Source organism: Accipiter gentilis, chromosome 4 (assembly GCF_929443795.1).
Source record: "Accipiter gentilis chromosome 4, bAccGen1.1, whole genome shotgun sequence".
NCBI classification, from domain to species: Eukaryota; Metazoa; Chordata; class Aves; order Accipitriformes; family Accipitridae; genus Astur; species Astur gentilis.
The window spans coordinates 29485443-29501332 of record NC_064883.1 but is presented as its reverse complement, the minus strand read 5'-3'; the positions used below and the strand labels follow the sequence as shown (position 1 = coordinate 29501332).

The 15890-nt window shown below is 39.4% G+C and overlaps 1 protein-coding gene across 2 annotated transcripts in view; it reads right to left on the bottom strand.

Moving 5' to 3' along the window:
• Positions 1 to 15890, bottom strand: part of APBB1IP (amyloid beta precursor protein binding family B member 1 interacting protein) — a 69076-nt gene that overhangs the window by 30431 nt on the left and 22755 nt on the right. For both annotated transcript variants that reach the window (XM_049798096.1, XM_049798097.1), the window contains exons 5-7: positions 10684 to 10761; positions 8257 to 8416; positions 4588 to 4709 (exon numbers count right to left, since the gene is read on the bottom strand). In XM_049798096.1, the coding sequence (XP_049654053.1) occupies positions 4588 to 4709; positions 8257 to 8416; positions 10684 to 10761 (360 nt within the window). The remainder of the gene's footprint in view (positions 1 to 4587; positions 4710 to 8256; positions 8417 to 10683; positions 10762 to 15890) is intronic.

Genomic DNA, 15890 nt, shown 5'->3' with positions numbered 1-15890 from the left:
TATCCTTAAGAGATAATACGCTAGCATTTCCCCCGTGCTTATGCAGGACAGTGGCAAAACTAGCTGATGACCCCTCTGTGGCTTTACATCAGCAGGAAGTTCCATATGCATAAACGAAAATCCTGTAAAGATTTTATAGCCACCTTAGGTTAATTTTGTGCTTTGTACTGTAAAGTACCACTAGTCTATGCATACAACCTTCGTACTTAGGGATACAGCCATCTCCTCTTGTGTGGAAAGGCAGGTAAAAACATTCAGAAATGTTTTTCTCTACTGTATAATGCTCAAACGGTTGAAGACAGAAGGTGTTTTCAATAGTTTCAAAGAACGACTCTGGTGGCATGTAAGCAAACCAAACTTGGATCCACGGTAGAAACAGTGGCCTTAACTACTGCACTGCCAAACTCTCTAATTGGCATTTCATGTCTCTGTATTTGTAAAAAAGAATTTCCTAAATGAAACAACACCTCTCTCATACCTTTCCTCTTTTTCCATACAGAGCCCCATCCAAGCTGGAATGCAGCAGCTACTTGTCAGTACATAGCAGAAAATAGGTGTTCAAGGCAGCATCCTCCCTCTGCTTCCTCTTCTGCTTAGGTTGTATTTTTGCTTTCAAGCTATTGAAACTTTTTCTAGAAGATCTGCAAGGTCCGCAACAGCACAGATCAGACAGCATGCGGCAAACAAGGCAGCTGTTCCATACTCATTAGTATCTTCTTTATGTGATAAGCTGCCTGTTTATGCTCATCCAAACTGTACCCAGAATGAGGCAAGAACCGGGCAGCTCTCATCCCATTTCAGCCCACTGCAACTGTGTACTGAATGCCACACAGCTTGTGCAGAAAAAATAAAACAGAACAAGGTCATATCTGCAACCTCTATCATGATGTAGCCCCTAAAAAAATGCATATTAAAAATATTAGAAGATATCTATAATTGCTCTAAAGATCACAAATATAAATAAATAAAGCTAAAGGCAAAACTTTTGAAGCTCCCAAAAAAACTGATTTTCAACTCTGTTTACTTGATTTTATAATGTTTGAAGAAATCACTACAGCTGACTTTTCATGCCTTGAGGATGATGATCTTCATCATCAGAGAGGGAACATGGAACAAATGAAAGACATACATAAGCTAGGATGCAGCTAACAGCAAAGCACTCAATAGGCTGATTAAAAGTCACCTGCAAAATGGTTCAAATGTGTAAAGACTGTTTCTGTGTTACAGTCCCAAGGCAGAAAAAGAAAAATATTTATTGAAGCAGCATCTTCAACTTGAAACTATACCATGGTCTGAGATACACTGATAGACAAATTAAGATTACTAAACAGTGGGAATACAGTGAAAAACACTTCCCTTTTTTCACTTCTATTTCTTTGCACATTTGCCAGCACACTCAATAATGAGGTTCCCTGCCACCCTTCTATGTTTTCTTCACTGGGTAACAGTGGAGACAAAAGAAAAACCTTGATTCATAAAGGCGGCCAAAGTGGTGAAAATCAAAAGTATCACCTAGAGGATACTAGCCCAATTTCACTGACTTCAAAATAAATATTCAAGCATGAAACTCACTATAGCTGTCCTGTTATGAAAGACATTACAAATTCCTACTCCACCTCCTTCCCACGCTGTTTAGTACTCTTGCTTTTTGGAAGAAATAAATGTCAATTCAGTGTATTGGTTCTCCACTGGAGGCTACAGCTCTTGCTTTTGGCTTACGTATGAGGGAGCAGAAGCATAAAGTACACACTGTACAGATTTTCATTAATTTTCACAAATACTGTCCAAAAATAATAAAAACCAAAAAAACCCCACATGCATGTAGCATCACCTGCACTATTTGAATTTATCCTGTCTGCTTGTATCAGCAAAAAAGAAACACAGGAAATCAAAATCCATGTAAGCAAAAATCAAATATAGTGTTCTAAGAGTGTGACTAGCATTTACAGTCAGTTTCAATTCAGCTACCCCTTACAAATAACCCTGTTTAAACGAAGCAAAAGCATTTCCTATATTTCTCTTTTAGCTAAGAATTATTGTTTGAGCTCTTTGAAAAGAGGTGTTGAGATCTGTCAACCTTTCCTTTCAAGAGTCAAGCACAGCATCACTCGACCACATGACAAAGCATCACCTTTATTTGCGCATGTACCAATATGTATTTTTGTTTCACTCATTAGTCATAGACTTGTGATGCTCCATCTCTGTAGATGAGTCACTGATGCCATTCATGGAAGTCTTTTACTGTGAGGATGCTACAGGGTAAATTATATCATGGTGAGGAAAGGGCAAAAGTGTGCCTGTCTTCAGGAAGAGGGGGACACCTGAGGATTTTGCAGATGCTTTTTCTAAAACATATTCCAAATACTTTAAAATAAAGCTGCAGAAAAATATTAAGAGAGTACTGCATGACAAGAATGACAATCTTCAAAAAACCCCACTGGCAATAGCTGAGCAGCATGTTGCTAGCACAGACATAGAGGATAAATCCTGCATTTCAAAACCTCAGTTCCTCCTTAGAAAATGAATCATGTTTAATTAATTGTTGTTTAATCTCTACCAGGTATATAACTAGTTCACAGAAAGAAACAATGAATATTGGCACAGGTCATAGACCTTCTCCAGAGATTCACTTGTTTTAGCAATGCATCTGGACATCTTTATAAGATTTTTCTAAAGCATTTAATTGCATCAAGCCTCTGTAATGAAAATTTTGTATCATTAATTTGTCTAAGAACCTGGCCACCTTTGGAATTTGCCTCTTTTTTCCAGCAAAATATCTGCAAGTTACAAAACTGTGAGATCTCCACAGACAGCCTCCAACAGAATGAGCAGGCTGTGTCAAAAAAACTATTATGCAATTTCTGTACTTGCAAAATGAGTTTATGAGGCAACCTTGACTGAGCTAGGAGAAGGAGGCTGAATATACTGAGAATACAGTATCAGAGCCCTGGATTTCAGCTTCTCATTGGTTACACCATAATTGCTGCAAGTAATCATACACCCTGCCCCCCACCAACTCAGCATTTTCACTTGGTTTACCTTTTCAGGGACTCACTCCATATCATGTATTTTACCATATTTCATTATCTAGTGTAAGCTCTGTTTGTACAATACTGATTATTCTCTGCCCAAAAGACAAACCGCCGATATGACTGCACTATTCTGCCTGTCTCACAATGTTTGAATTTACTAAGCCTGACAGATGGTTGGACTTTATTACTGGCAAATATTTCAATAGTGTGATAGCTGCAGCTGACCCAGTTTCCTTAGGCTGTTCATTTTAGAGCTTATCAAAGAGGGGCTGAAGCTCAAGAACTGCAGGCATGTCCAGTCGAAGCTCCGCATGTCCTGAGATGGGAGGACAGAGCTACACTCTTACTCTGGTTTTGGTTTAGGTTATGTTTATTTCTAAAGTTCACTGCAATCAAAATGCCCAGAATCTTCATCAAAGAGTTACATCCTATGGGAGGTTCACAGCCTTGCCCAAGTAACACTACTAGTGTACGAATCAAATGTACAATCAAACCTCTGCTGCTAGGTATGTTTATGTGCATTAGAAAGTATGACATCTTGAGCCATCATGTATGTTTTCCTTCCAAACTTGGCTTTGCTGTTTCATATTAAAAATCAACATCAATCCATGTACAATGCAGGGTAAGTTTTCTTTACCTGACTGTGGATACTTGTTATGTCAAGAAAGGAAACTTCCTCTCTGCAGGTTTTATTTGAAACACTGGCTCATTCTAAAAAAAAAAAACAACAAAAAAAACCCAACCCAACCAAAAAAACTTCCTAATGAGCAGCTTGGTGAGATTTGCTGGCAAATTATGTATTTGACTCATTTTTTTGGCAATGCTGAATTGCTCTTTTTTCTCTTGCTGCCCTCAGGAACAAACCAGATGCTCTGTGAGCTAACAGAGCTGACAAGGGGAAAAGATCTAGTGCCTCAGAATCCATCAACTGTATGTGCTAGGGTGTTTGTAAATACAGTTTTGACCACACATCACAAGAAATGAATCATTTGTGTATACGCCTATCCTGAATAATTTGATGCAATTCAGTGTGCAGACCCTCTTTTCACAAAGTTAGTGTGCACAAGTTACTGTTCACGCAATTCTTCTCCCCAATCTAAATGAAATCCAGATAAACTCTCTGTAGTACTCAGCATACTCATTATGAAGTTTGATGTACAGCTGGCAAAAACTGGACCTTCAAGGAAACGTTGATTTTGATCAGGAGAAATAGTGGAGAAACTGTAGTAATGACAAAAGCCAGGTTTTTACAGCTGAGCCATCTCACCCCAGTTCTGAGAGCTGTGCCTAACCAACAGCTTGTACCAGTGGAGAACTACATGCTTCATTTTTTACCACTGCAGATGGGACTTTAAAATAGTATCAGAAAAGAACAGAAAGCACTAATTTTCAAATCCTTGCATTCAACAGTCTGGTTTTTTTTTTGTTGAAAGTACAAGTTTTGCTTTCTCTAATTCTAAACTGACAGAGTTGAAAGCAAATTAATAATGCAATAGGCAGCATAAAATGAAATGACATAATTTTAGACTCTTATCCAAATACCACATTCGCTTACCTGGGGATTTTTAAATAAAGCATATTTTTCACTTTTTTCCAAAAACAGAATCTTATTCTCAGTGTCTCGAGTCCAGTCTGATAACACTTCAACAACGTTTTCATGGTCTTCAAAAAACCTTTCTGGAGAGACAGAAAAGGTAATGTAAGACACTCAAACTCCCTCTCCCGAGGCTGCAGAAATTCCTGTGGAAGAATGTAATCATTATCTGGTGTTCGCTCAGAGCCGGACAGTCCAGTGCTCTTTTCTACTGCCCAGAAGGCAGCAAAATCACATGAAAATAGTGTCATGCAGAAGGGCAAATCAGCTACAAAAGATGCCTTATGTAGTGCCGGCATGCTCCTGGATTCCTCCTGCAACTCTGTGCTGTTGCCCAAACACTGCAAAGGATGGAAACAGTGAACCACTAAGAGTAGATGGTTACATCCGTGTCTCTCAATGCCTTTCTGCTTTTGTTTGCCCCCCCCTTTTTTTTTTCAAGGTTTGCAGTATGACTGGGAGGGGTTATGTGTTAACTTTGGCTACTGAATTGAAAAAAAAAAAGTAAAAACTTATTCCCTTGTCTTTTTACTTATTGGAACAAATGAGAAATTGCTTTTTGTCAGCAGAAAGAATTCCATGCACTGAAAATAAAATGTTTTGTTTCAAGCAACTGCGTTTAAAAACAGAACTAGCAAAACAGAGGAAATGGGAAGACAGACTGAGAACTGATGTGAAGAAACACTGTTTCACCCAGCATCTCTGTAGTTAAAAACCTCACCAGAGATGTGGGAGACCTAATTAATGTCAGTTCTCTTCCTTCCTGAGCTGATCTGAACCCAGATCCTCCACCCAGGAAAGTCAGAGTGTACGCTGAGGTTACGTAACTCTGATCTCTTCTTCTGCAGTTTCACTTGTATAAAGTAGCTGAACAGTCACATAAACCCCCTTTGGAAGGAAAAGGAATTGAGCATAATTTGACAGGTGATTTTGGAAGGACCCAAACTGCATTCTTCTACAAATTCAGTATCGGGGCAGGGAGTTCACCTAGCTCTAATTTTCTGTATCATTTTCGCAGTTCCCTGGGAACACCTAGACTCTTATTTCAGTGGTCTGTGGTGGTCACATTTTGACATGGCCCAGACTGGCCTAGTGTAAGAGGAGATAACAGAGCATACATTTTACAGGCTTTCTTTAACACTCGTTACTTTTGACAAGGGTTCAGTATGTCCCATCAAAACTAAATTTTGTGCATTAATCAAATGCACAAAATGAGATTAGCTTCAGGGCCAGTTCACGTGTACACAGCAACTTTTAACACACAAGCAACATAACATTTTTCATTTAGTTGATACTTCCGCAATGCACTGGAAATACAAAGCACTATATAAAATCGAAGTAACGGTTTGAAGGGTAAACAGTATCTTATAGTCCAGGATAGCCGTAAAATAATTCTCAGGTCATAATGCTAGTTATTTAACAATAATTTTTGCCACATATAGTTTTGTTTGTTCATTTCCAGTACCAGGCTTTTCTTGTATAAAAGGTATGATCTTACCATCCCCAGGGGGGTCTTTTTTATAATTATTGTTACAAAAAAAAGTCAAATCTGGATGCCTATTATAAGGCAAATACACTTTATTGCAAAATACATGCTGGTATGTACAGCCTGGTATTATATCACCATCTCACTACTGAGATTATCTGTGATATTTAACAAGCAATTAATCTAGAACTGTAGCTTAGTTTATTTGCAATGATTGTCTTTTAAAATAACAGTATATATAAGATACTCCGTCAAGGATCTTCTGATATAAAACTAGCTTGGACTTTCAGTTCAGCCTGAAATATTTGCTGCTCAAATTTCCTTCTTAAAGTATATGTAATTTTATTCTCTTGAATACTAATTTGGAAAACAGGCAGAAAAGGATAGTGCAGGAAAGCCTGTCTTCTAAGTATGCTGACAGTAATACAGCTATCTAGAACTGCCAAGAAGTATACTCACAAGAATAAAGAATAGTTCACATTGTTTTAATTTTGAACAAAATTAACTGCATGTTGCTGTGCACTGGAAGCAGAAGAAAGAATATGTACCATTCCCAGCTTATTTGGACCTGATGATAGACCTCTGCATCAAGAGTTCATACACTTTCCTTTTTTCCTGAACCAACTACTGATTTATTTCCTTTCCTACTCTTCTTCTGTCCTGACTTCTAAAATAGTTTTTATTCATTACAAGAGTAATTCCTCACAATACCAACAATACCCTAACCCAAAGCACCTAGCATTAGCTGGGACTGAAGTAACACAAGTAATTTTTACTTAAAAAAAAAAAGTCTAACCATTAACCCCAATGTTTGTAGCATATGATCTCCCTGATGTCTTAGTTTAATGGTGTGATTGAGAATGCAAAATGCCTATCCAGATTATGAAGAAACACGAGTACATTGTTGTTAATGATTATGGAGATTCAGAAAACAATCTGTTTATATTTATATGCTGTCATCCTACCACTCAGAAATGTTTCTGCAAGTCACACTAGACCAGAGGAAGCAACTTTCCAAGACAAGAAAACTCTCTAAAACTATTCAAAGTGACATCTGTGACATTTTTAGGGTCTAATGACATTTCCAGTCTTTTCTTAGTTAAGACAAGCAGGTACAAAATAATGCAGCAACGTTGCTTCATGTATCAACTTAACAGAGTAGAAAGAACAGATTGGAAGTTAACATCTCTGCTGTTATTACTAGCAGCTCCTTGCTCATGAGCAGTTACGCTTTTTCCAACTGATTTTACATTTCTTTGTTTTAGTTTAGCGGGATGATTATTCCTGGGGCTCTTTTAAAGTGCAATATCGATACTTAATTTTCTTTATGCATTTTTACATCTCTGCTGGGTGTCTGTAAACTGAGAATGCTACAGGCTGTTTGACAATTTCCCATTTCTCTAGGTCAAATGTGACTCAGGAAAAAAGTTGTGGCAATTTTCCTTTTCCTTTTGATGTGATTACCTTTGCAGCCTGGACAATAAAAAGATTCTGAAATAACTCACAATTAGAGAATACTCTATTCTTAATCAGGTCTTGAAGCCTTTTTGAAACAACACTCATGTTTCCTAGGGACCTGGACACCAGGTTAGTTACTTCCTAAATCATGAGGTACCACCAGCAGAGCTGCAGCCCCATCAGAGAGCAATATCCTGTCCACAACTACACTTAAGAAAACTACTATTACAAGTGAAAAGCATTAGAAATTACTAAAACACTTCTCAGTCTTGTTTGATTACAACATTTGTTTGACCACTAATGTAACAGCTTGCTGACAGCATTTCAGCACGGCATCCTCTCTTCAAAGGGTAGAGTTGAGTACTGGTGTGTTTGGGTCTGTCACTGCCTTGACAAACATAGTGAAATTCACATGGACCCTTCATTTTGTGTAAAATAGAATGATGGAAACAGTGGTGGGCAAGGAACCTTCTGCAGTTCACAGTGTGGACAAATGGAAGACTCACTTCCACAGCAAGAACAGCTCAAGAACATTCCTGTAGCATCCCTCAGATTACAGACTGCGATGTTCCAACACCAGTGGACACGTGGGCAGGAGAAATGTTATTAATTATCCTTTCAAGATTTACAATAGCATAGGAGGCTCTATATCTATTTGCTATATGCTCTGTCACTACATCACTTACCAATTTGCAGCTCTGGGTACATTTCATACAGACACCAGTCAACGTTGCAGTCGCAATGGGTTTTCTCAAACAGATTGTCTAAAACATCCCGTGTCACCTGACGCTCATCCACCATTAGTGACTTTGTGCTGTTATCGTACATGTGCACCTTGACAACAAGCTGAGTACAGAGTCACAGAAGAGTCAGTTAATTTCAGAAGCAAGTAAAAGGCTAGTCTGAATCTGCTAACACAGATAAGAAAGATTAAGGCTGAAGGTTATTACTGATTCAAAGGCACCCTGTCCCGCAGTGAGCTGAGGGAATAAAACAGCTTGGAAGCTTTCACATTATATTGCCACCAAAATAAAGATCTTTTCTCAAAAAAGGAAATTGAACTTTGTCCTGTGCATGTCTTCAGGAAAGGTGAAATTGCTATGGAGAAAAAGCAGAAGTTAATCTCTGCTCTAAATCTACTAGATGTGCAATTAAGAAAAATGCTTGATAGGGAAACCAAGTACAAAGGACAGAGTGTCCATAATGCAGGCTAGAAATATGGAAAGTTTAGTTTTAAATGAGAAAAAGAATGAAAGAATCTAGCCATGTCAACAGACTAACCTGAAATCAGATTGTACTGAGGGGCAGCAGTCTAACACCCATCAATAACACAAACAGATGACTTATATTGACCAAATTAACCTAAGACACTCATTATTTCTTCATATTGTGAAGTATTTGTTAAACAAGAAACAGTGTGCACTTTTTTCAGGGAGGAACAACGCAAGAAAATGCTGAAGTACATAAAATGTGACTGCAAATACATAAGGGAAGTACTTAAAATGCTCCATTACTACTGAAAACAGAAGAAAAATTGTCTATAGGATCAGTACATGGAAGCTGGAACTAAACTGGTGAGTCGGGAGGATTTCTCCATATAGTCTTGTTTAAGTAGCTCTTTATTTTAAAATGTGTGCATAAGAAGCTTTCGTACTAGAGAGACAATCTCTGTTAAAGAACAGGTAGAAGCAAAGAGTGATGAACCCCAAGAGAAAATCTACACTATCTCTGAAAAGTAAAAGCAAATGTAACAAAAGACATGAACTTGCTTTGATTCCAACCCTTGTTAAGTATCTTCCTCCCTAAAATAAGTAGAGCCATAGTGCAGATTATAGAGAAAAAGAAATGGTGTACATGCACAATCTACAACACCTCTAGGGAAAAAAGGGTATTTTTGTCTGGTTATAATTGACTGCTCAGAAACATGCATGGAGCTTCCATCTTCACAGAATCACAGAATGCGTGAGGCTGGAAGGCACCTCTGGAGGCCATCTGGTCCAATCCCCTGCCCAAGCAGGGCCACCTAGAGCCCACTGTCCAGGACCCTGTCCAGATGGCTTTTGAGCATCTCCAGGGAGGGAGACTCCACAACCTGCCTGGAAAACCTGTGCCAGTGCTCAGCCACCCTCACAGTGAAAAAGTGTTTCCTGATGTTCAGATAGAATCTTCTGTGTTTCAGTTTGTGTCCGTTGCCTATGGTCCTGTCACTGGGCACCACTGAAAAGGGCCCGGCTCTATCCTCTTTGCACCCTCCCTTCAGCTATTTCTATAGATTGACAAGATTGCAAGGAAAAGAGGGTGACCACTGAGCAGTCATAAGTTTAGTTACAGAGCTTCTCAAAGACAATACTGGTGAAATCCTCCCAACACATTCTCTCAGAAGTTGAACGTAAAGTGTTCTATGGGCATCATCTCAAGTCTGGATACCCCCAAATTTATTGGAAGCTTTAATTCTTCTTGGAAGCCCTGCAGGCTCTGGTCTCCAGCACTTCCCATCTCCTATTTGAGCAAGACTGAAAGGTCATGACTGTTTTTACTTCACATCCATTTTTCAGAGTTACTGAACATCTGCAGCTTCTGTTGAGTTCAGCTGAATGCTAGCTTAGGACGAGTGGGCATAATTATATGACACACTGCAGCACTGTGCAGACACTGGCTGGAATCTTTCCAATTTGTTGGTCTAAAATCATTTCTACTATCCTTGTACATTACTACACTGCTGTGAAAAGATTTAGCAAGGAGACCCTAATTAATTAATAGGGATTAGCTAAATCCACATCCATTGTAGAAGAAATGTTTAATACTTCTGGAATCAGCACAGCATAAGTAAGCAATATTTTTATGTACATTCCACTTTCTCTGAAGTAATCTATCAGAACAGTGGGCTTTGCCCCAACATTGGAAGAAACGAGAGGCAGAGCCTTCCAAGCCCTCTTAAAACTGAGTCCCTCAGAGGCAGCATTCTTCCAGAGACTTCTCTTGGATGACAAGACAGCTCTACGGAATATCTTTAGAAATTTTAAGTTTTAGTAAGAACTTTATTATTGAGACGAATGATAATAGATACTTAGCTGGCAGGTCTTATGGTAGCATTTCACTATTTTAAGGCTCACCTTTTTAACTTTGGCTTCCTTCAGTTTCTCCAATGCGAGCTTAATCTTGTCAGCTTTAGCCTGTGCCTCTTGTTCTTCCTGGAAAGACAAAAGTTATTTGGTATACTTCTTGTTAAGTAAGGCCAGCAATTTATGTCTACTTGAAAAGAGTTGTTTCTTGTTATTTATATCCAGAACATAAGGCTTGTCATGGGAAACTTCATAGTTACAGGGAATCCCCAGCTTTCCTTGAGCTAATACCCTCCACCCAAAGCTTTGATTTACAAGTCCAGCATTTCCTTTTGTTGCCTAGTCATACAGCTGTTATATGTTCTGTTCCTCAAATGTTACAGGAATGCCTGAAAACTGGACTCTTCTATGTTTCCATATGGGTTGCAGCTGATACAAAAGAGAAGATGAAGGAAGATCTAGCCTGAATGAACAGCACTGTGGATACAGCCTCTTGGAAGAAAAGTTGCCTTTCAACAGCATTAAGAGAACTAGAGTTTTTAGGATCTTACTGAAAACTTGGCTTGCATTATACCACTTACAATTTTACACCTCCTGTTAAGTATGTTAATTTACTTGAATTCTTTCACTTGCCACATACGAGCTCTTACTGCACACATACTTACTGAGCAGAACACCTCATTAAATTGGTATTGTGGCTTTTTATTCTAGTAATGGACCTATTCATATTAACATAGACACAGTTAGATAGAGCACTCAAGTTCATTCCAGATTTTGCTGAATGCTGCAGCAAGATTCCTAAAAATCTCAGCATCACCTGGCTCTTCTTTTACAAAGCAGCTGTATCAATATCATGCCTCTCTCTTAATATCAGTGAGGTCTGTGATCCAGGAAGACTCTGGATGCCCAGCTGCTGAGAGTTTTAGGTACATGCACCAGATGCCCATGCTTACTGTTGCCTGTGTGACTAGTGTATAGATTGTGACTGTTTCTTTTTGTCATCTGTCTTCCAGTAGTCTCCCCCAGTCACATACAGAGTTGGAAAAGTACATTTTGGGCAGCAAGTAACTATGGTTCCTGGGGCTGCCTTTGACTGTTAGTCCTTCTGGAGGGTTCACTTTCTTTCAAACTTTAAATCCCTGCTTCCCCTATTGAAAACTGTCTTGTCTTTGCTTTCTTGCCTCTTTGCTGATTTTTACTGTCCCTGTTGCTCTCTCTCACTTTTGTGGTTTCCTTTGTTTTAAAGGAGTAGGATTTTGTCCTACAGTACTCACAGGCGCAACCAACTTCCAGTCAATGACTGTGGAGAAAGCTCCTGCCTGCCCAGTTTCCACACAAGATTTTTCTCTGTATTAACCTTCAGCCTCCACTTTCTACCCTAAAGTTGTAATTCTGGTGGTCTTTGTACTGAGAAATCTAGGATGGCTGTAACTCATAGGGAATGCACTTGCAAGAAACTAGGCCTAACTAACCATTGCCACCACCTCCTTCTTACAGAGATACCATAGAATCAAAGCAAAAACAGAGCTAAGAAGGTTATCTTATTCATCTCAAGCTTTGAGGCAGATTCAGCCATAACTAAAGTACTCATGACTGACATCCCTCTTGCCGAACTAAACATCTTTTGTTTTATCACTGCTTCCCCTGGATATTAGCATCCTTTAGGATGTCAAAAATACAAGGTGAGGTGTGCAACCTGAAAGAGATGGCTTCAGGCATGTCTGCTGTTGTCAAATTCTCCATTATAAATACCAGGCAATCAGTTAAAAAAAGTCTTCTTTCCTCTCCACAGGTATGGAAATTTGCATTGCTACAGTTCAGAGATGCTTAATTTTGAAAATCCAAAAATAGCTGCTGTAGTTGAACAGAAGCTGTTGGACAAAAGTGGCTTTTGCAATAAGGCTGACTGTTCTACAGAAGGAAGAGCACACAGCCTCTCACACTACGGCTTTCCCCTTACCATCTCAAAACACCTCTCTGCAGGAAGCCAGAAAAGCATCTTAACCAAAGTGGTTGAGTGTGGTGTGGGCAGGCTTTCTGCCAAAAATTTTAGGCAGGTATAACTCAGGCTTCACCTGCACGCGACCTGTGTTGAACAGAGTTCATGCAGTGTACAAATCTGTGCAACAGAGTTCTCACCTGAGAGCCTTCATGTTTTCATAACCTTTGCCTGTCTTAATGTAGAAAAAGGAAATGATGCAAAGTAAATAACATATCAGATGCAAAATTTAACACCGTTAAAGAAATGCTTTGACAGGCTAAATGATTTGTTTTCCCACTACAGTATCACCACCATGTCTTCTGAATCTTCAGACAGCAGCATGTAAAAGTCATCCAGATAATGTCATAGAAAATGTAGAAGCCTTATTTAGCTTAAGCACAGTTTTAAAAAGAAATGTCAGAGTTGACGGAAACTTATGAGACAGCTTTATGCTTCCCTGAAAGAAAGGCCGTACTTCTTAATTTTGGCACACTTAAAGGTTAGAGAATAGAGTCTTAGTATCACAGGTGCGTTGGGAATAATTAACACTATTATTATTTGACTACAGACAACCAGAGGTGTTAAACAAAATATCAGCCTTGATTAGCTCAAGAATCATTTACCAAGAATCCTGGCTAACAGGAACATGGATTTTGATGAAACGAAATACATTCCATTTACAGCTGCATTTCATTCTACTGAGCAGAAATGTCATGTCAAAGCAAATACTAACCAAGACAGTAAATACTAATTTGAAATCAGTTCTTTCCATATTAATTTTAAGTGGTTATTACCTCCATCATTCACACTGCAACTTGTGTAATAGTCCTATAGGCAATTTTGTGGACAGTAAGCCACACAATGTGTATGCCATCAGTATTTGAATACAACCTGTATCAGAAATGAGGCAAGGGCTGCGGGAGAAAGCAGAAGCAGTGCCTTAATGAGGAAATCAACTACTGCAGACAGATTCCTTAGAAATGCCTATACTTCCTGTTCCCATCCTTCTCTGCCCTCTCCCTATATCTGGAAACAGACCAGAAAACACTGTTTGAGATTTAACTCAGCACACTATCTCAGAGGAACACTTTAATTGAGGGAGACAGAAGTGACTTCCAGCTATGTTTTTGTGTATAGAATTCCAGTTGTGTTCAGCAAGTATATCCTCTTTTCACTCTGAAATCTTGTTTGACCCTCAGGTAGTGCAGGATGTCAGCTAACAGAGAATTGGCTCAGTAGAAGACTCAAGGGAAAGAACTGTGCAGCACTGTTGATTTCAGTGAGCTTTAGATCACAGCATCATAAAAGCGCTGGCTGGAAGAGAGGTCTGCAGGTCTGTAGTATGGCTCCCTGCCTAAAGCAGGACTGTCACCAACAATAGATCAGGTCAGCCATGATTTTGCCTGGCAAAGTTTGGAAAACCTCCAAAGAAAGAGAATCTGTGATCTCTCTGGGTCTCCTGTTCCAATGCTACACCACCACCTGAAATGGAAAAAGTTTTCCTAGTGTCCTGTCCAACACTACAAAGCTACAACAGGTAGTTGTTGCCCCTTGTTATACAACCTAACACTACCATGGAACAATTTGGCTCTACCAGCTTTGTAGCTACTGTTCAGGTATTTTTAGGCTGTCATTAGATCACCCCTCAGCCTCCTCTGTCAGACTAAACAAGCCTGGCTCCCTCAGCCTGTCCTTGCTGGCCCCTGATCACCCCATGCCCCTGGCCAGCCCACTGCTGGACACTCTCCAGTACCTCCACATCCAGAACAGGATGCAGCATTCCAGGTGTGGCCTCACCAGTGCCAAGAGAAAGAAATAATGGCTCCCTCTCTCTGCTGGCCATGCACCTCCCAACACAGGCCAGTTTCCCATACTGATGTGACCTTGCACTCATGGTTCTTATACAATGTGGCATCCACCAGGATGCCATCTCCTTTTCAGCAGGGCTGCTGCTCAGCCTGTCGCCTCCCAAACTGTACAAATGCATGGAGTTATTCCACCTCAGGCGCAGGGCCTTGTACCTTGCTGGGTTTCTGAGGGTTTTGCTAGTGCAGTCCTTATGCTTCTCAAGGTCCCCCTGCACTGAAGTTATGCCATTCATCTTTTCAGCCAGTGCTCTTAATTAAAAGTATCTTCAGCACATGTGCAGATTATTTTTTACGAAATCACTCAGATCACAGATGAAAATGTTAAAGAATACAAGCCTCAGTGTTGATCCCACCTGTTACCAGTAAGCAAACCATCATACTAGCCCTTGAATCTGGCAGTTTGGCCAATCTCAGCCCACCTAACCAGCTACTGTTCCAGACCATACTTCCTCGCTTCCAAACCAGACTATTTGTACCAGAAGCTTGGTACTTCCTTACAGGTCATGAGTCTAAATCAAGATGGGGACATATTTGTAGGACAATGGACAGAACTTATCTTGACAGCATCTCTTCTATATCAATTACACTAGTTAAATAAAAGACTTCAGCTTCTGAAGCTGTCTAGCTGCTGATTTTGCAAATATTGATATTCCTGTAAGATAGGAAGTTAACTATTATCTTTGAGATACAGAAAAATGGAGAAGTTCCTCCCACATGTTTATGACTTTCACTCTTCAAACAGCACTGAAAGGTCCTATGCACCAAATGAAGCTTTATCCAGTGAATCACTTTTTGTATAACCAGAAAGGTCCTCTTCCTACCAAATTTTCTGTTCCTTTTGCTAAATATGTCTGCTGTATGATGCTAAACACAGGGGCAGCAGTGATGTTGAGGTGATTCATATTCAGTTTGTCTGGACTTTTAAACTGCAATGAATTGCCCGTGGTTTTAAGCAAAACTGTCTGGTACAGTTCTACATGGGCTGACAGAGCACTTTTCATGTTCTCTAAATTCTTTCCATTCCCTAAATGTAAAGATCTTCTCTTCATCATAGTTAGTATGCATATGAATACTGAAAGAGATAGTATTAGATCTTTCATGATTTCAGATTCATGCTTTTTTGGACTGCATCACTCTTCTAATGCACGTACTCTCCCCACAAGGCTGTGACAGGGCAGAATTCTTACATTATCTCCCTCTCCACAACCTCATGTCAAAGAAATGAATTTCTAAGGCTTCTACTAGAAATATTGCATTTAATTTCAGTTGTTAAAACAGCTCTGCAAGAAACACAAACATGGAGGAGGTTGTGTTAAGTTTGAAATTTCAGTATACAGGTAAGCCAATTGTTTATAAATATACTGATAACTTTGGCATCTCCTCAATAAAGACCATTTGTCCTATATTGC